General features: G+C 39.4%; 2 protein-coding genes across 5 annotated transcripts; one reads left to right on the top strand and one right to left on the bottom strand.

Moving 5' to 3' along the window:
• The first annotated feature begins 662 nt into the window (after positions 1 to 662).
• On the top strand, positions 663 to 12,187 carry LOC119020494 (activin receptor type-1B-like). Of its 3 annotated transcripts, none has more exons than XM_037099842.1 (9): positions 663 to 791; positions 4,292 to 4,537; positions 5,710 to 5,976; positions 6,517 to 6,747; positions 6,878 to 7,045; positions 8,124 to 8,280; positions 8,394 to 8,518; positions 8,633 to 8,763; positions 9,316 to 12,187. In XM_037099842.1, the coding sequence occupies exons 2-9, from the start codon at positions 4,363 to 4,365 to the stop codon at positions 9,439 to 9,441; spliced, it is 1,380 nt and encodes a 459-aa protein (XP_036955737.1). In that variant the 5' UTR covers positions 663 to 791; positions 4,292 to 4,362; the 3' UTR covers positions 9,442 to 12,187. The 3 variants fall into 3 exon arrangements, with proteins under 3 accessions (XP_036955737.1, XP_036955735.1, XP_036955736.1); XM_037099840.1 differs by lacking the exon at positions 663 to 791 and adding an exon at positions 944 to 1,163; XM_037099841.1 differs by lacking the exon at positions 663 to 791 and adding an exon at positions 948 to 1,323.
• A 515-nt stretch (positions 12,188 to 12,702) lies between these two features.
• On the bottom strand, positions 12,703 to 19,210 carry LOC119020503 (5'-AMP-activated protein kinase subunit gamma-1-like). 2 transcript variants are annotated; one of them, XM_037099852.1, is made up of 13 exons: positions 19,116 to 19,210; positions 17,756 to 17,807; positions 17,564 to 17,664; positions 17,380 to 17,461; positions 17,233 to 17,291; positions 17,059 to 17,104; positions 16,913 to 16,967; positions 16,189 to 16,315; positions 15,835 to 16,000; positions 15,692 to 15,729; positions 15,332 to 15,478; positions 14,817 to 14,916; positions 12,703 to 14,670 (listed from the first exon to the last, which is right to left on the bottom strand). In XM_037099852.1, the coding sequence occupies exons 1-13, from the start codon at positions 19,122 to 19,124 to the stop codon at positions 14,660 to 14,662; spliced, it is 993 nt and encodes a 330-aa protein (XP_036955747.1). In that variant the 5' UTR covers positions 19,125 to 19,210; the 3' UTR covers positions 12,703 to 14,659. The 2 variants fall into 2 exon arrangements, with proteins under 2 accessions (XP_036955747.1, XP_036955746.1); XM_037099851.1 differs by lacking the exon at positions 19,116 to 19,210 and adding an exon at positions 18,398 to 18,450.
• Between the last annotated feature and the right edge of the window lie 281 nt (positions 19,211 to 19,491).

The following is a 19,491-nucleotide window of genomic DNA, read 5'->3' as shown; positions in this document are numbered from 1 at the left end:
AATAAATATACAAATGTAAAAATAAACAAAGCTTGAGTGTCCTAAATCCTTACAGGCTTTAAAGCACGTAAGCATTTGCAGCATCACTGGATTATAATTAGTGATGTACTAATGGGTAAGCATCAACAATGCTGCAACTGGTGAAGGTAAGGTTAATGCAGACTACTTTGTATACTTCCAAGTAGTTTAATCTAGAACAATAGATCAGCATTTGTCAATTACCTTATATTAATAATCTAAATCTGTTAAAAAAAAAAATTCAAGTATGTAAATGTATTGCTGCCAGGCCAGACACAGATCTATCTCATGTTATAATGTAAAGAGATCACTTTAAAATTCACATCACAACAAGATGTTTTCATGCCATTACAAAATACTTTCACATTATCATGAAGTAGAAACAAGAAAGGTTTCAGAAGAAGGAGTGTACTGTTATAACAATAAACTTTTAATGTTATATAACCTGATACTGATCCATTTTCTTTGGTCTGGCTTGGGCAGCAACACAATTTCATAATCAAACTAATGAATAACTAATGTTGTCAAATAAATGTAGTGGAGTAAGAAAGCCCAATGCTGACTTCAAAAATGTTGTGGAGTGTAAGTTTTAAGTAGCACAACAAGCAAAGCACAGTACAAGTACCTCAGAATTGTTCTCACTTACTACTGAGCAGCTTATATAGCTGACATGTATTAGTGAAGCTGGAGGTGATAAGAGAAAAAAAATGCATGGACAAAAAAAACAATAAGAGCCTCATGAAAAGGAAAATCTAGGAAGAACCTGACCACCTGTGAGTGACCTTTATGACCTGATATGCACCCTATCAACCATTTAAGACTACAGTACATCCTCATGATGTCCACCTTAGATAGATAGATAGATAGATAGATAGATAGATAGATAGATAGATAGATAGATAGATAGATAGATAGATAGATTCTCACAGTGTCCTGTATGTGTGCTGCTGCCTGCTGGTGGACCATGTTAGTCAACTGTGCCCTCAGCACTGACAGCCTGGTTAGCTGTCATCAGCACGCCTCACCACATCTTGGCTAACTAGACGCGTTAATGCGATGAACCGGGACTTTATTGATCATGGCTAACTTACGGATTTCGTTAGCCGTCGCGGTTGTTCAGACCGTCCTGTACAGAAGCTGTGAGGGTGAGTAACTCGCTGTTTGTTGTGTTCATGAGACCAGCGCCACTGCCACCATCGAGCCGAGCGAATGTGGGATTAGCAGCGAGCTAACGTAAGCTAGGTTAGCTAGCCTAGCCGAGTCGAGCCTAACCGAGCGGCGGATTGAATTGAGGCTGGAAACCAGGTCAGCCTTCACTCGTATGGACACGGGTGCTGTTTAAATGTCTTTCACGTGAATGTATCAAAACACGATATCTCACCGTGTGTCCGTCGCTGTTGAGCAAGGTTACGGCAGTCTTTAACCAGCAGTTAAAAGGTGTGTTTAGGTAACCAGGACTGTCAGCTCAGTGAAGGGCTTGTCTGTAAACACAGCTCTGGAGCCGCACAGCTTTTTTGTACTTGTCGTTATTTAAGTTACCAAATCGAAGACATGGTTGTTGTTGTCGTTGTTGTGTGTTCCTTGAATACCTCTCGCCGACACAGTAATGCTATCCAGAGCCCCTTAACACGAGGCTGGTTAGATAATTATGCCATCAGGACATTATACTGTGTGACAGGATTTCTCTTCAGTGATCAAATGTTCATGTAATGTAGGATGGAAGTACTCGAATTACTTGTAGGCAGACATTAGTAATGTTATATGTACAGCACCCAGCACACAGAAGGGTTTGATGAGACTCTTTGTTCAGTGTTGCTGTGAAGAGACAGTACACATGTTAATACCTTTTATCTGATGCCAGGTTATTTCACAGCTTATCATGAATTGGAGCCTGTTGAATGAAGCTTGTGTCTTGAGTAGTAAGAGTATTATTTTTGTAGCATCATTATTATGTATAAGAGATTATAATGTATTCAGCAGCAGTTTAATAACAGAGTATAGCATGCTATAATATCATTTGTAGGGCAATGCATTGATATTACGTGGTTATTATGGTATGAGACTATAAACTGTCTCAGGTTTTGGAAATTGGGATATTGTCATATGGAATATATGTTGCCTTTTACTGGTTTTAATTCAGCATTAAAGCAGTGAAGTCATGTAATTCTATGACTTGTTCTGCTTGTGATAAAGCTTTTCTCAAGCCATGTGGTTGTTTCATCCACATTGCTGATGATTGTTGATCAAGGAATTCATTTTTATAACAGTCATCTTTCCATCATATTCTTATCAGGCCATATTAGCCAGATTGACATATTTGTCATCAATAATTCCTCCTTGACATTCATATGGCATCCTTCATAGGTCAAACAAATGGACGGAAATGTAAGCAATTACATTACATATCATAACATTGATGTAGAAGTCTAGCACTACAGCTAACAATTTTCACTTTCACTTTTCATTATCATTTAAATAGTCAGTTATCTGCTTAATTAAGTGAGTCATTGTCTTGTTTTTTTTCTTGAATTGTTTTCAGTGAAGTAGCAAATCCTAAAGTAATGATAAGAAATGTGGAAACTGTCCCTTCTCTTTTCTCCTGTCGTTGCAACCTGTGAAATAGTATGAGGAACTATGCAGCACATTCCTTTGCATCCCCACCCTGTGCTAGTTATTTTACATGTAACCACTGTAACCTGTATTGTCTTCAAAAACACGGAACATAACGTTACTGTTCGGGTTGTAAGACATGTCACAAACAAAAAATCTCAATCCTGTTCTGGTTTACAATACAAGAACTGGAGCAAATGTGACTGAGTGCTGAAGCAGCTGAATACCAGTGGTGATGTGTTTTTGTACTTTTTAATTGTTATTTATTTTGACAGTGAAATGTTTGAGGTTTGGAGGTAAAGATTCAGAAAATATGTTTTTACTACTGCCTTTTTATCACGGTTGAAGCGATCAACAATTTGGCTGTGTGCTTCTGCATGGTTCTGAGATTTCCATTACCAATAATACATATTTTTGTCTTCTCTGCATACTCCTTTGTGGTTTTACAACCATCAGCCCACTATTGTTTAGAGTAGTGACATTTACAGCCACGGAAAGTATGAAATATCAGAGTGATTTCATGTTTAGTCAGCGTTTATCTTCCTTATTCTTTTCATTTATCTGATCGCACGCATCTGCCAAAATGTGTTGGAAATATGTGAGTCAGTACCACAAAAGATGTTGTAAGGCCTTTACTCTAAAATCCCTGTTTGACGTAGATGACACTGAAGTTCAGCTGCATGTGCGCTGGCTTCCTGACAAGCACATCTAGCTGCACACAGGCTCTCCAGCAAGGTCATTTCCTTCAGTGAATCCACTGGGGGCTCTTCCAAAATTACTGGAATGTCACATCATGTCCGTGTCTTAATAACATAATTGAATTTCACAGAGGAAGTCTCAGTCTCCTGTTAGTAAAATGACAGTCACAGCTGATCAGTTAATCTCTACTCCTACATGCCCTCACATAAACCCTCCACCCATCCTTCAGAAAGCCCCTGCCACCCCCACAACACACCCCACCCAACCTCCAACACTTCCTCTTCTTCCTGAACAGACCTCGCTTATGCCATCCTCAAATCTTGAGTTCATTTTGGCAAGACATCGTTCATCTGAAAAATTTCCCTTAATACTAATACTAAAACGTAAGCGTTTACCCTCGAATCTCAATGACTCTTGGTCGCTTGATTAATCAATACATTTTTTGGTCTATAGAATGTCAGAAGATTGTGAAAAATAAAGCCAGAGTTCACATTTTCAAATGTCTTTTTTTGTGGTGTTGCAGCATTATACCCGTTTTTGTGGTAAACCATGGTATGAAACTTGAGACCTCACTGTGTATGTTTGCTTATCTAAGGTAGGAATTCTACCATATCAGTGTCATTAAATACAAGTATATCCAAAGTTTATATCAAATTTTATGTCAGTTGGGATGTGAAAACAAAATAAATGTTTGGTCAACCTGAAATAGACGTCTGTTTTCATTCTTTTAAGAATCATTGCATCTGACAGTGATAATAACGGTTTAATAACTGTGTTATTTTCTCAGATGATTGTCGTACCAGGAAAATCTGATAGTGTTGCAACTTTGGTTCACAGCCCAAAGAAAATCTGGACATGCTATGCCCATTCGCAGTGCTCACAGACCGAGGTTCAGTTTTTTTTAAATGCAGAAACTATTGTATTTGACACCATGCTGCTTCTTCTGCCCCCTCCACCTCTGCAGCTCTGTGGTGTAACTGCACCACAGCCCTGTGTGAGAAGAATGGCTACCAGTGCGAGACCGATGGAGCCTGCATGGCCTCCACTTCCTTCATCGATGGCCAAGAGCAGCACATCCGTACCTGCATCACACGGGACAACCTTGAGCCCCCCGGACAGCCGTTCTACTGCCGCGGTGCCGAGGGCCTGCTGAACATCCACTGCTGCTACACGGACTACTGCAACAGCATTGACCTCCAAGTACCCTCAGGTCAGAACGCAGCATATACAGCATGATCAGTTACATGTACTGATGATATCACCATGACTTTGGCATTTAAGTTTTCTCCTTGTTCTCTGTGTCTCTGTTGTGCAAGCTGAAGCAAAATATGTAATCCAAAAAAGTATCTGTTTACATGGAGTATACCTGCTCTTGAAATACCCTGACTGAGCAAAACCCAGGCAAGAACATGCAATAACTTGCACTGTGTACACTGCTAAATTACTGGTTCTGAGAAGGAGCTTTTGCACCTTATTAACTTAACTCCTGATAATGAACAAGCGGCCTAGTTATAACATGCATTCATCCATCGCCTGTGATGTTATCTGAAGCATCTCGACACTTGTGAAGAGTTTCCTACACACTTGAATGACTCATGGTTACTGAGAAGCGTCTCTTCTGGTGTTATGTACAGCGTTCTCAAATATGTGAAGAGAACTGTGCCAGGAAGTTATGGACCAAATCCATCCTCAGCATGAACAAAAAGCACAAGTTCATATGAAGCTTTTAACCAGAAAACGGCACCTTAAAAGCCTGGTATAAACAAAGAGACTCATATTTGAATCCAAGCTTTCTGTGATTGGGATCACAGCCTCACATAATTAGAGTGTGAATATTGTCACCAAAACTGTGAACTGTGCAGCACACTATGATAAATGGGTGTGAAAGACCAAAGTTTTCTCTCCCTCAGTATGCAGGTTTGGCGATCTTGAAATGATTAGAGTGCCTGGGTGATTTGTATTACAGCCAGCAATAAGGATTTTAAGCACAAATAAATAGAAGGGTGCATAAAATGTTTCAAGAGTGGAGTCGGGAAGAAACTCAAAACTCAAGTAAAGCATTGTTGAAGCACTGCTGAAATATCTGAGTGTGGTTAAACAAGAGAACAAGCTGACCTTTAGAGGTATTAATGTGCTGTAAATGTAATTTGAACACGTCTTGTACATCTTGTTCACAGTAAAAGCATTTCAGTGTGGAGAGCTGAGCATGTCTTTGTTAAATAATTAGAAATAATCAATAGAAGTTAATGCAAGAGTCATTTTTCCAATTCTCTCGCTTTGTGCCTTCCTCCCTAAAGGACACGAAGCTGTTCATTATATATAGTTGTGGAGTAGAGTCAGTCCTGAGTGTGCACTCACTGCCGCACATTGTTCTCTCCTCAGTTACAACTCAGACAGGACTGGGGGGAGGCTACGGCCCAGGTGGGACATGGGGGCTGGTGGAACTCGTTGCTGTGATCGCGGGGCCGCTGTTCCTGCTGTGTCTGCTGCTGCTGGTGGGCGTGTTCCTGTATCAGTACCATCAGAGGGCCTACAGCCACAGGCAGAGGCTGGAGGTAGAGGACCCCTCCTGTGATCACCTCTACCTGGCCAAAGACAGGACCCTGCAGGACCTCATATACGATCTGTCCACGTCTGGTTCAGGCTCCGGTTAGTGCACAACGTGATATGATAATGTAGCTGCAGGCCAGCACTTGTCTTGTGTGGTGGAAATTCTTGTTGAGAGGTGAACAAATGAATAATGATGAATAAACAAAAGGTTGTCTTTGAGCAATTTAATAAAGTGATATAATAGAAAAATAGAGAACAACAGTGTCAATCCATTTCAGCTGAAAGGTCAGTGGTATTCACACTACGGCGTTCTGAGTGTGACTGACATCGAGCTACAGTGAAAGTCACAGTTTGTAGAATGACAAAATAAAAAGGGACGTATCACAGTGAAACACCAAACGGCCTTGAAAGTACCACATACCTACATCCTGAGAACAGAATGTTATTTGCCCACACAGATTCAGATAAATAAAGCTGTTAAATTAGCTATGTAAAGTGAGTAATGAAGAGTTATAATACGCAAGGTGCAAAAGATTAAATGTGAGGTTAATACATTTTGCTACCAGATGTTGTAGTTGACACAGGTGTGTATCAGAATGCTGCTGATGACTGTTCTCTGTTCTCATCCCCTTTGAGCAGGTCTGCCCCTGTTTGTCCAGCGGACGGTGGCCCGGACAATCGTCCTCCAAGAAATCATTGGTAAAGGGCGTTTTGGGGAGGTGTGGCGAGGACGTTGGAGGGGTGGTGACGTGGCGGTAAAGATCTTCTCATCCAGAGAGGAGCGCTCCTGGTTCCGTGAGGCAGAAATCTATCAGACCATCATGCTCCGCCATGAGAACATCCTGGGCTTCATAGCTGCTGACAACAAAGGTGCAAATCACAGTATATTGTCTTTTCTCATCAAAGAATTATATACAGGTTATTGATCTGTTTGGACAGTGTTTTTTCATTGTTCTTGAGTAAATGTGTAATTTCTTGGTTATTTCTGTGTCTTGCCCAGACAATGGCACATGGACCCAGCTGTGGTTGGTGTCAGACTACCATGAGCACGGCTCTCTGTTTGACTACCTGAACCGCTACTCTGTCACTACTGAAGGAATGATCAAGCTAGCGCTGTCAGCTGCCAGTGGCCTTGCACATCTGCACATGGAGATTCTTGGAACTCAAGGTACTTCTTTTCCCCTGGCCTTAAGTGGTTTGATAAATATTTACAATTTGGTGTCTACCAGTTTAGGAATAAACCAGCCAACATAAATGAAGTCTACTTCCAACATTCCTCTCTGATCTGTTTGTGCTGTTGCTAACAACTAAATCACTGTTAAATCTTCTAAATTTCCATCTAAATGAAAATGTTGTCACTGAATTGTTTAATTTATAGTTCCACACTTCTTAGTGGCCACAGAAAGTGTTGAGTTTTTAGCAGTTATACATGAAAACAATATGTGTACCTAACTAATTGAGAAATTATTTCAGAAATTATTTAACTGAGAAATAAATTTAGCAATATGTATACAAACATGTGCAAATTGTGGGTTGGATGGATTTCCCTTGTGAAACACATTGCTCACGTTTCCTACCCCACCCACACACTGACACAAGCTCTCTCCTGTTGACAACTGATCTTTACCATCTAATGCAATATTCTGATGCAATTTAACTGAGTCATTAAACAGAGGATGTGCCAACAGTTTAATTAAATGGATAAATATGTTTTTGGAGACATTATTTTATTATTTTGCATTTGGAAAAAAACGTCCGGTTTCTCCTCTAATTATCAGTTACCGATGTTTTTTGTGGTGTGGTCAGGGGAAATTGGGATAGATTAAAATAGGGAAATTTTTTATCATCGATTCTCATCTTGTTTAACTGTTGTCAATGTCATGTACAGGCAGGCATTCTAGCATCAGACTGTGTTGACTGCAAAAAAAAATTCAAAAATGGTAATAATTACCATCAAATGAAGACTTGTATCTTGTATCTACTGGCCATCTTTGAGAACACTTCACTGGTGAATCATCTTCTAATCTGCCGTTCATGGAAAATTAAAGTGCAGTGGAGGACATTCTGCAGCTCAAATTGGGAAGTGTTCTCTATTTTTATCAACCACGCTGATGTCCATAAAAGGAAACATTTCTAGTTTTTAGTTAGTTAGTTTTTTTCCATAAAAGAGCCTGCATGTTCATGTTGATAACAAATTTAGAGATAACAACTCACAAGTGTTTCTCATTCACCTTATGTTTGGATAGGAAAACCAGGCATTGCCCACAGAGACCTTAAGTCCAAGAACATCCTCGTGAAGAAGAACTGCACCTGTGCCATCGCTGACCTGGGCTTGGCTGTCCGTCACGACTCTGCAACAGACACCATCGACATTGCGCCCAATCAAAGGGTGGGCACCAAGAGGTCTGTGTCATCATACACACCTGCAGCTGCTGAGCGTCCTCTCTCACAGATACCTCTGACACCTTTGTCCTTCAATTCTTTCTCTAAACTGGTGCTGTTTTTACATCTCACAGGTACATGGCTCCAGAGGTTCTGGATGAGACGATCAACATGAGACACTTTGACTCATTCAAGTGTGCTGATATCTATGCTTTGGGTCTGGTCTACTGGGAGATTGCACGCCGCTGTAATAGTGGAGGTCAGACTCTTTTGTTTCCACTCTGGATCTTCAGCCTGTGTTCGTTGTTTTTCTTTTATCAACCCCTGAGATCATGAGTATTGATCCAAGCTCACCACTGTCCTGTGTCCTCAGGTATCCATGAAGAGTACCAGCTGCCCTACTATGACCTGGTACCGTCTGACCCGTCCATCGAGGAGATGAGGAAGCTAGTGTGTGACCAAAAGCTACGCCCCAACATCCCAAACTGGTGGCAGAGCTACGAGGTAGAAAAATTAGTGATTAAAATGAAACTTTTGTCACAGTTTACTGGATCATTCAGGGTCATTCCAGTCTATTACAACGTGGTTCATTCCTTTCTATGATCACAACACTGCTCACATCAAGTTAATTGCTGAGAGGAGCGCTGTGGAATCACTAAAATGAGTTCAAGAGGTTATCATGTTCTTTCCTCAGGGTGAAATTATTAATAATAAAATGATTAAAACTGCTACTCAAACTTTGGAATGGCATTAGACGGCTTCTAGATTGTCTTCCAGTAACATATTTCCTGTGTCATCAGGGATGCACGTTGCAAGCGTCCTCCTTCATTTAATCGGTATTAGCTTTTCTTAAGTTTATTGGTAACGGAGTATACATTGGCCAATCAGAAACTGGTGTACAGCAATACCTAAGACAATACCTGGACAAGTTCATATATCTTGGTCACAATTCTCCAAGAAACAACGTCAAGTTTCCATCAGCAAATACTAAAGAAAAACTCTAATGTGTGTTTGTCATTTTTCGTACTTAAGTGATTCTCCCCCCTGCTGTTCCAGGCCTTGCGGGTTATGGGCAAAATCATGAGGGAGTGCTGGTATGCCAACGGAGCCGCCCGCTTGACAGCCCTGCGCATTAAAAAGACCCTGTCGCAGCTCAGCATTCAGGAGGACATTAAAGTCTGAAGTGAGCAGAGCACTGAGGAAGAGCTTTGAGCAGGACCCAACTCCAGACTGTAAGACGCTGAGAAGAAAGGGGCCGGGCCTTCTACAGAGAACGCACAAAGTAAGACAACCTGATGGAGAGTCGTACTCTGTAAAATATTCCTCCATAGACACTCCTGCCAGTTTGAAGCCACTTGATTTCTGACAAACCCTACCTCGCTTACCCAGCCAAACTACCAAGAACATCTTTCCTGTCTTGTCCTCAGCTACTGCTGCCCGCCCTGAACCTTTTTGTTCCTCTCTACACTCCCTACTAACAAGGATCCTTGGATTTCCTGTGTTACTTGTATGCAATCGATAATAGGATATATAATTAACCAGTTAACGTTTTGAAAATCAGTTGCTGATATTTCCACAGAGACTCTTCGATCACAGTTGCATTATATTTGCTCTTTTTGTCTTTGAATAGGGGGCAAGCTGGTAAGGTTGGGAGTGTTTTTAACTTATTTTGTACTTGTTCTGATATTTAAATGACTAGATCTTGTTGTTAATATATATGGGTGTTGGTGAGGTTTTTTCTCTGTGCCACCTACAGCACACAGGCATGTCACAAACTGCTCAGAAATCCTTCAAAGAGAATAATCCATCTGGTTCTGCTACAAATGTGTGCTTTTGTAGTCTGCTGATTATCACCATGTAAGCATGTACAAAGCAGTTCAAACAGATTTTGTAAATGCAGCCCATTAACTTTGAACAAGGTGTTTGAGACTTCAAAGTCAGTGGAGCATTCAAGGCAACTTGCCAAACACGGTCAAGCCTTTGGACCACTTGCCAGGGGCTCTTTCCATAAGCTGTTGTGAACCTCAGGTTTTCCTATTGCTCACCAATCAAAGTTTTTTTTTGTGGGTGTCTATATTCAGAACAATCTTAAGAAAAATACCCATTTAGGAATTATTAAGCAAAAATGCAATTCGTTAGGATGAAGGGTTGCAGAGCAGCAGCTGCCAGTGACTTGACAATAAGAGTTTTGACCTTGATCTTCTTAGCTGACAACACTGGCTGGCTGCAGATTGGGGCACACAAACACTTGTTCCTCCATGGTACATGTATTATATTTAAATGGTAGCATTCCAATATGAATGCACTGTCTCTGTCTGTTGGTCAGCCGACAGACCATGAGCTGCCATGTGAGTATACCCTCTAGTCCCTCAGATAAGCTGGTACACTCAACATTCAGATAAAACTTTGTCCTTTGCAGCAGCCACTTCTCTTTACACTGTACCTTTAATACGGGCCAGATCGTTCATATTTATCCGTTTTCAAATCATTAGGAATCTTTAGTTTGTTTTTATGTTCATTTGTTTTTATTGTCGGAGCATGTCCATTATTCTTTTTTTCCCCTTGGGGTGAACTCTTCCTGGCCAAGTACAACTACTGCACATAAATGAATACATTTTGAAGATAATACTTGTGTACATACAACAGGTAGATTAGATTTTATGTTGATACCTAGGTCATGTTTTAGATGGTTGATCTTTTATACCGGCTTCTTGGTTGGTGGAAAGAAAAGGTAAGACTTTTGTACCTACTTTCTGACATTTGCAGTAACATTATGAGTCAGACACACTGTTTATGTTCACTTTCTCCTACAGCCCTCTGTCACTGCAGAGCGGTGTTTGATTTTTAATTGATGTCTCCCCTGGTGGCTCATTTTGTTCTCGATACAATACCTCCCCAGTGTGTGGATTGTCTCCTTTTAGCTAACATTGTCAAAAATCACTGTCTACATTTGTCTCTAGCTGTATGCTGAATCAACAGGTACTGTTTGTGTATAGACTTTCTCGTGTTATTTATATTTGTATGCCCTGAGTCCCTATGGAAGCCTGAAAGGCCACATGTGCACTACTACTGACCTCTCGCAGCATTATAACCAAATTGTTCTCAGAATCATGTCTTGTCATGGCTGCCAGAGTCTATTTCAGATCCCACTACTGAAAACAAGAATGTTTATATGAGTCAGTCACTGTACACTCCTTCTAACTGGAAATCCAACTTTTCTTTGGGAGAAGAAATGTTGACACTAAATACTACTGAAATGTCTCAATGCTGTTTCCCAAATGTGTTTGACCAGTTCTTTTTATTTTGGAAACACTTGCTTACTGCACTGTATTGTTTTAAGTCTTGCAGGATGTTTGTTAGAATGAATAAACTGCACCTGATGCTGTTGTTTTTGGCTGGAAAGACTGCAGAGCTCTAATGTTCGATAGGTGGTTGAGTGTCAATCATATTTATACAATAACGGGGTATGTTTGTCAATTGTATTTGCCTTACAATGTATAAAATGCATAGTGTATTTAAGGTTTTGATACCTTGCTCCAAATGTCCCTACGCAAGAATAGGATGGGTTTGAGTCAAAGAAATTAGGTGTTATTCTCGGGTTGTGACAACTTCCAGGTCTCCGTCCAATTGTGACAGAGACAACTGCATCCATGTAAAAAACCCCTTCAGGACTTCAATGATGTACCTTCTAATATAGAGTAATAAATGCAATTGTTTTCCTATGTGGTGTCTGTTTCTTTTGCTTTATTTCAGCTCAGCCAATCCCAATGGTTAATGTTTCAAGAGTGAAACAAATATTTTTTACATGAACAAACGATGACTTGGTAGTTGTAGTTTATGTTTATTACTGTTTTCATTCGCTCTCACTGCACTCTTAAAGTTCTGCTCTGAAAACCATATTCTATGCTACCAGTCCTACACCGGTCAGCAGACAATGTTAGCAACTAGCCAATGAACATAATGGAGTGTTTGCCACTGAAGAGGGTGCTGAACTTCAATACCTCTTTGATTTTGACTTTCTGAAAAAACAACTAACAAGTATGGGTTTAAGACCTTTGAAATATTTTGGGAAATACTCTGTTAAAGATATATAAGGTACATATTAAACATGTGGCTTTCAATCTCAATCGTCCAGTATTTATTGTTTTTCCTTTTCCTGTATTTTGTTGTTCCTGTTATATCAAAAACAGAGCTAAATGAAGAGTGAGTATTGGACTTAAATTGATCAGGTGGACACAAAAAGACTTCATATGAATGCTGATCTTACATGTCTGCTGGCCATGTACATAAGCAACTGTTTGCTTATATGTTCACCGTAGCAACGTACCAGGTGATGTCAGTGTTTACTGCTTATGTCGCTGCCCATAGATAATAAAGATTGAATTTAGCTGAAGTCGCAGTGTAAACCACTTTATAAGATGTAAGCATTGAACAATTACACCATTTAAAAGAAACTCAAAGGACCTTTATTGCTCATCCTTTAAATTATAATCTCGATATAGATTAGTACAAAACCTGTGCATTTTCATACAGTTGTACACACTCAATTCTATACATACCAAAACAGGAAGTGTGGCACGTTCCTGACCTATCTCATGAAAGTGTAAGGAAATGCTGGTAGTTAGCGATTCTGTTAAAGCCCCCAAAACACAATGATGGAAACAGTCTGATATAACTTTAAGACAACTGACTCTAACTGACATTAACAAAACACACCAAAAACATATACATCAGAGCAACAACACCACAAAGATTTGAATTGTTAAAGTGGCAATAGACAAGTTTTTTTGTTTTAATTTATCCGCCTGCAAACCTCACATTCACTATGCTATTCTCTCTGCCACCGGGGACAGACTCTCCCAGGAAAATGAAGGCTGGCAGCCTGTCACTATTCCTGTCTTCTTTCATGTCTCCATTAAAAACTACAAGACTGAACACACGTTTTGTCTTGTGTTGTTGCTTGTTGCAATTCAGAGAAAAACAGACAGCATTGTCTTTGCATCAGAGGTGCCAACAATAGTTCCACTTGGGGAAAAGTTGTCTGTTGTCACTTTAACTTGACCATTTAGACCACTTTTTTTGGTGATTATGAAGCTTTGATGAAGTACGCAAATCCCTTTTTATGTTAATAATGCCAAAACCCAAAGTGTGGGTAATGGAACAAACGGAAAACGGTGTCTTCAGAGTAAAATGTACAATCCATTAAACATTTTGTTATACATGATAACACAAGACAAGATGTCAAACATAAAAGCCATAAATATCCAGAGCTTGTGACAATTAACGGTTGTCTCTAGCAGCAGATTCTTGGATGCTGCTCTAGACTTGAACAAGGTTATCTTAGCCTAAAGTGCTCTTCCAGGTTTGCTACTTACCTCTCTGGCTACACAACAGATTGAAACCTGAGCCCTTGAATTCTTCCCACACTGTTAAATGTGGCAACTTGATTTAATTATTGACAAACTGACATATATAGGTTTTTTTGAGTTCACTGTAACGTGGCTTAAAATGTATCCAGATTTACTTTTTGCTCCATTCCTGGCTTTAGTCAGACCGTGATCAGGCCTCTCATTTTACATCTGTGAAATCAATTCAAATTAAAAATGTCTAATGTTTGAATGAAAAATTAGGCTAAATATTTTTTATAATCTTCACACATAGCCAGCATGTAGCTTGCTTTTATTAACTGTATGTACAATCCATACATACAGTTATAAATACTTCAGTAACCATTACCTCGTCCACCAATCTGTATTGAAAGGTAAAAAATGACATACAAATCAACCCTCCACCTGCTTTTGAGTAATCAAGTCTAGTTGAATAATGAATTTTAAGATCATTTAAGCTTGATAACATCATTCTACTGAAATTAACAAAGAACAGAGCTCAGTCAAATGTCATAACGTGCCAAAACAACACACCAAATGTTGTTCTGACAGTTACTGTATTCACATTAACCCTTATATAGGCTTTATGCGCATCTTGATTTACATTTTATTGTAGAAATGAAATGATGCCAACAAAAGGCAATACAGATAAATTGGTTTCCCTTTAGCTGGAAACTGACTCATTGATTTATATTATCAGGAATACATCTGTAATCAAAGTCACGATTAACGGTCCTCTTCAGAGGTCTCTTGAGCTTTCACATCTCTCCTGTGGCTTGGTGTTTGGCTCAATTTACTTCCGTTTATCCTGTGCTATTTTACTGCTGTTTTGCTATGATTTCATATTTTTGCAGAGAGAGGGAGAAGTCTTCGTGTGCGAGTATAGAAAAGCTGGTGACAGGAGACAGATGACACTTCGATATACTGTCTTAATTCCCCTGCATGTTCTCTTTCTCCCTTAGCTCTGACCTCCACTTAAAACTGTGTGGCCTTTCCTTGTTTGAGTAACTTTCTCAAGCTGTGCCTGTGGACAGAAAAAATGAAATTACTTCAGGTTTATCATAAACAAATTTAGGAAAATGTGTGAATGATTACACAGCTTCAACGACTGAAATACTTAATTTAATGGTAAGGTCCAAAAATCTATCAAAGAAACACAACTTCACTTACCCTCATCGCCATCGGTTAGCACTAGTGCCTGGAGAATATCTGACAGGGAGACAATTCCCTTCACCACATCCTGCTCATCCACTACGACCAGCCTGTGCACCTAAAAGACACACAGGAGCACCATAAATGTTACTTTTACCCTTGCAAAACAGTATTTCTACCAAGGCCAGAAGAATTGATTCATGACAAAGTAACTCCACACACACAGTGGTGTCAATAACAAGAGACAATGTAGCTTTTCTTATAGTTATATAGTTTAGTGATGGCACACTAAAGGGTTAAAACATCCTTCTGACTTCACTATGTTCTCAATTACTTTCTTTTGAAAGCAAAATTAGAGTAAATCTGGTTGTGGCCTCAGCTAATTATAAGGTAGTGTTTGATGTGACCCTCGATTTAGGAGCTTGATTTGAAAAGTAATTAAAGTGTGGAGGATCATGTCCGACAGTGTTTATCATATGCTATAGGCCTCATAGAAAGCTACTTGGTTACACAAAACAACATCCAGGTCTCACCTCAGCCTCCACCAGTCTGTTGATGATGGCCTCCAGGGTCTCGTGTCTGTTGCAGGTCAGCACTCCTTCAAAGTACTGAGAGCGATGCTGCAAGGCTTTGGTCACTGTCACATCCAGATTGTTGTACGTCTTCTCCGCTGCCAGGTTCTGTGTTAACACAGGCGTTCAAGTTAATAATGCTTACTCTTAATAAACTCCTCATGAATGTCTTTCAAAAGAAATACAGTCATGTGATTCATGTACCAAAATTCAGGTAAATCTATCTCTCAACTAAGGGTGGGTATCGTTAGTTACTCCTATTCACTTGCAAAAAGAATAAATATAAATAAAGTGAGTAGACACTGATAGATATCAACTTACTATAACATCAAATTTTGAGTATATATCCACCACTCGACCTGCAAAAGAGAAGCAGCACATCAGCACATAAATAAACAAACTCAAGAGGCTCTGGTCAATAATGGAAAAATCAACAAGGATGTCATTTCAACCAGCCCACATACCTTTGTCATCCACAACGGGGAGCGCTGACACTCGCTGCTCAACGAAAATACCCAGTGCTGTGTACAGCGGTGTGTCTGCACGGACCACTGCTATGTTCTGGAATGTTCCAATGTTCAGTTCTTCTAATGTTTGCTTCAAGAATGAGGGTTTTGGCATCTCTGATATCTGAAAATAAAAACAAGAAGTTGTGCAAGCTTGACCTAAACTGTAGGGAAAATTGTGTCTTTGTAAAATGCTTTTGACAAATACTGTTTGCTTTACTCTGCACTGTTGAGACTACTGAGAAAAACAATGGCAGATCATTTGAAGCATTAAATGAAGTGTTAGTGAGGAGAGAAGCTAATGTGACTTACAAAAAGTTTCAGGAACTTGAGAATCCTCTTGTGTGTGAGAATATAGAGCGTGTTCCCCGTCAGCGGGTCGATTACAGGAAGTCTGTGGATCTTATTCTTCAGCAGAGATGAGACAGCATCATACAAACTGAGACACAGAGGAGTTAAGACAGGAACACGTTAATCAAGTTATTTTGGGCAAGGCATGTAGTGAGATAAGATAGCTAAATAAAGAAACTGAAAGGAAAAAATCAACAAGACAGTTACTAATGTTAGTTTGTAAGCTGTTGGTCTCAGCAAGAAATGTAAAATCTTCAAGTTTAAGTTAAGTGTAGCATTCATACTATGAGTGGTAACAGACAAAACTAGGTTTGAAAATGAAATCTTGATAACTTATCAACATATCAATCACAAATTTGCAGAAAAGCTGGTTGTAGCCATGGCTAATCTACAGGTGGTGGTGTGATATCTGCTTCTACTTACAAACTCTAGTCAAAACAATAAAGTGTGGAGGAGTGTTTCAAACAGCATTCCTGAGATATTAATATGTTGAGATTTGTGCTTCATCAGTGACATCTGTGCTACTGCCTCAGGCTAAACCATGATATGTCCCTCTAGTATGCCTCCTGACTGTCAGAGCATACAACATCTGTGTATTTGAAAAATTTAAATTTGCTACCAACAAAAAAAGTTGAATGTCTGGAAGTCAAACTGCAAACCAACCATTAATTTAAAAAGAGCTCACCTTGCGTTGGGAGATATGCTAACCAGTGGCTTGAAAGAATCTTGAAGGTACAGCTCTGTTATGAACAAGAACAAATAACATTATTCAAGACCTTCAAGAAAACTGCAGTAAATCACAAGCAATACATTATACACAGACATTCTCACCTCTCCATGTTTCAATTTTGTGTTCCTCCAATTCATATATCTGAACCTGAAAGAGAGGAAGGGCTGACAATGAACAAAGAAAGAAATCAAGCTCTTGATACAAATGGAAAATGAGCAAGGACACATTAAGTAACATATTAGTATACAGTAACCATTTGGTTTCCACCATCTTACCAACGGAGATTTGTAGTAGCGATGAAGGATGTTAATAAAGTCTGTGATGGTCAGCATACCTGTGGAGATGCCAAAGCAGCTTAAATAAAGACTGAATTATTTTTTTCTTAAAAAGAGTAAAAGTGTGCTGAATAAAATGACCCTTACCAACAAAGCACTGCTTCTTACTGTCCCACAGAGGTGCTGCTCTTACTCCATTAGATACAAGAGCAAAAAATGCCTTCTTGACCTGTAAAATCAATTACACCAAAGGTTTCAGCTTAGATTAGCTCATAAGCAATAGGTTAAAAAAGACTGTTTAGGATTTAAAGCATTTTGTTTGTTTTTTTACCTGAAGTGATGTGTCAAACACAACCAGTTTGGAGCTGGTAGGTACGAGGTCATAACACCGGTGAGACTTCATAAATCGGGTGTACACGTTGTGTTCTGGATCTGAAGGAATGAGACACAAAACACTTTTGAAGACACCTGTTGACTGTTTTTAAATGTCAGTGTCTCACACAGATTTACAGAATTTCTTTACCCTCTAGGACTGGGTCTTTTTTGCCCTCAAGATCATCAATTGCTACTGGAATCTGAAATAAATAAAAAAAAAGATTAAGGCAAATAAGATTCATTTTGTCCAGACAACTTAAAAGATGAAGTGAATGTGTCAACTCAGCTATCTAAAATCTGTTATATTTAGGTTAAAGATGCAATATGTAAGAATTCTAGTTGAAGGCATAAAAGAATAAAGTTTTTGGGAAAAAAAAAAACTTAAATGAAATGTTAAGAAAATACTGTTTTGATGTTATGATGTTTGTGTATTGTACTACAGAGATATCTACTGAACTCAATATGGTAACTAGCCTACCTTGTCCTGGTTCATGGTTCCCGTGGCACCAGTGTAAACATCCAACACTTCTCTGGTCAAGACTGCTACCTGCACAGCTAACTGAGCTAACTAGCTAGTGGCAGCTACAGGTGGTTGCAGTCAGCAGTCACTCTGTGCTATGCTGTACCCTATTCTATTTGTTCTGACTATTGATTCGACAGTTGGCCAATTCTTACATATTGCACCTTTAACATTGGGACTGTTCGGGTTTAGGTAAAGTCAAGTGGTCGATGGAGGCATCTGTAAACTATATGTACATGCTTAAAGCGGATGTAAAGCTGTATTATTTACCAAGGGCAGGCATATGTGACAAAGCATGTTTGCTTCATCGCCCATGACTGCTTCTATGGGATGTAGCGACAGAGTCAAATTACGCTGCAGTCAGCTAGTTAACGTTACTCATCAACTTACTATGTCCTAACGTTAGCATTAACGGTAAGTTATTTAACATACAGAGCACAATTGTTTACTTAAGTAAACATAATAGAAACACTGTTGTTTTTATAAATGGTTCATCTGACACTGTAATTTTGTAAAACTCTTGCTATCGAACTGACAATGTCGTTATGAGCAGAAGGAATAAACCACCTTTGAACAAAACCTTCACAATAAAGTCTCTGATACTGGTAACGTGAGCTAAGAATTAGCATTAAGCTAATCAGACGTCACTGTGTTGACGTTGAACAGCCAGTCGAGGTGACTTTCCTTTTCAGCTCTGGCTTTTACGTCAATTACCCTGGCGGCATTATATGGTTTGCCGTCTTATTTCAGCAACCAATTTACACCGAGACAATGAAAGACTTCCCCAGTTACCTTCGCCACGGGAGTGAATTGCTTCCCCACGGCTGTTTAACATTACTGTGGGCTTTGCTTGCTATACACAGACTTAGCTAGCTAGCTGCTACCGTTAGCATTCCTCGGAAAGTCACGTTAGTTGGTGAATATACGTGGAAAGGATTTGTTAGAAAGCTAACCATTAATAAAAGCTTAAGTGGGCTAGGTTACTTACACACTCCATATTCCATTCGACGTATCGCCCCTCCTGTAGCCGGGTTCGTTAACAAATGGCAGGATCTCCAAGATCTTACAGCTCTTCCGCTACAACTTGCAACGAGCAACTTGAATGGCTGTACAGTCGTTACCGTAAAACACGTAGTGTTACCGCACCGCGATCTCAAGTCACAATGCGTGCAAATGCAATTCCAGTAACATAATACACACCACTCAAAATTAGTTACACACAAAATTAGGATATTATAGTGTTTAACTTGATTGTTTTTATTCTGACATAACTTATCAGAATTTTGATTTGTTTTGTAAATATTTTTGGGCCCCAACAAAAGAATGCCACGCATTTAATTTTTTATTATATATCCATGCACATA

This window comes from Acanthopagrus latus, chromosome 6 (assembly GCF_904848185.1).
Source record: "Acanthopagrus latus isolate v.2019 chromosome 6, fAcaLat1.1, whole genome shotgun sequence".
Lineage (NCBI taxonomy): Eukaryota > Metazoa > Chordata > Actinopteri > Spariformes > Sparidae > Acanthopagrus > Acanthopagrus latus.
This window is presented reverse-complemented; position numbering and strand designations above follow the sequence as displayed.

Coding starts and splice junctions, on each gene's coding strand:
- LOC119020503 (XM_037099851.1), bottom strand. CDS start 18,442: ATGGGCGATGAAGCAAACATGCTTTGTCACATATGCCTGCCCTTG. Junction 15,730..15,834: donor CCCCGTTGTGGATGACAAAG/GTATGTGGGCTG, acceptor TCTCTTTTGCAG/GTCGAGTGGTGGATATATAC. Junction 15,479..15,691: donor ACTCAAAATTTGATGTTATA/GTAAGTTGATAT, acceptor GTGTTAACACAG/AACCTGGCAGCGGAGAAGAC.
- LOC119020494 (XM_037099840.1), top strand. CDS start 1,097: ATGGCTAACTTACGGATTTCGTTAGCCGTCGCGGTTGTTCAGACCGTC. Junction 4,538..5,709: donor TGACCTCCAAGTACCCTCAG/GTCAGAACGCAG, acceptor TTCTCTCCTCAG/TTACAACTCAGACAGGACTG. Junction 5,977..6,516: donor CACGTCTGGTTCAGGCTCCG/GTTAGTGCACAA, acceptor CCCTTTGAGCAG/GTCTGCCCCTGTTTGTCCAG.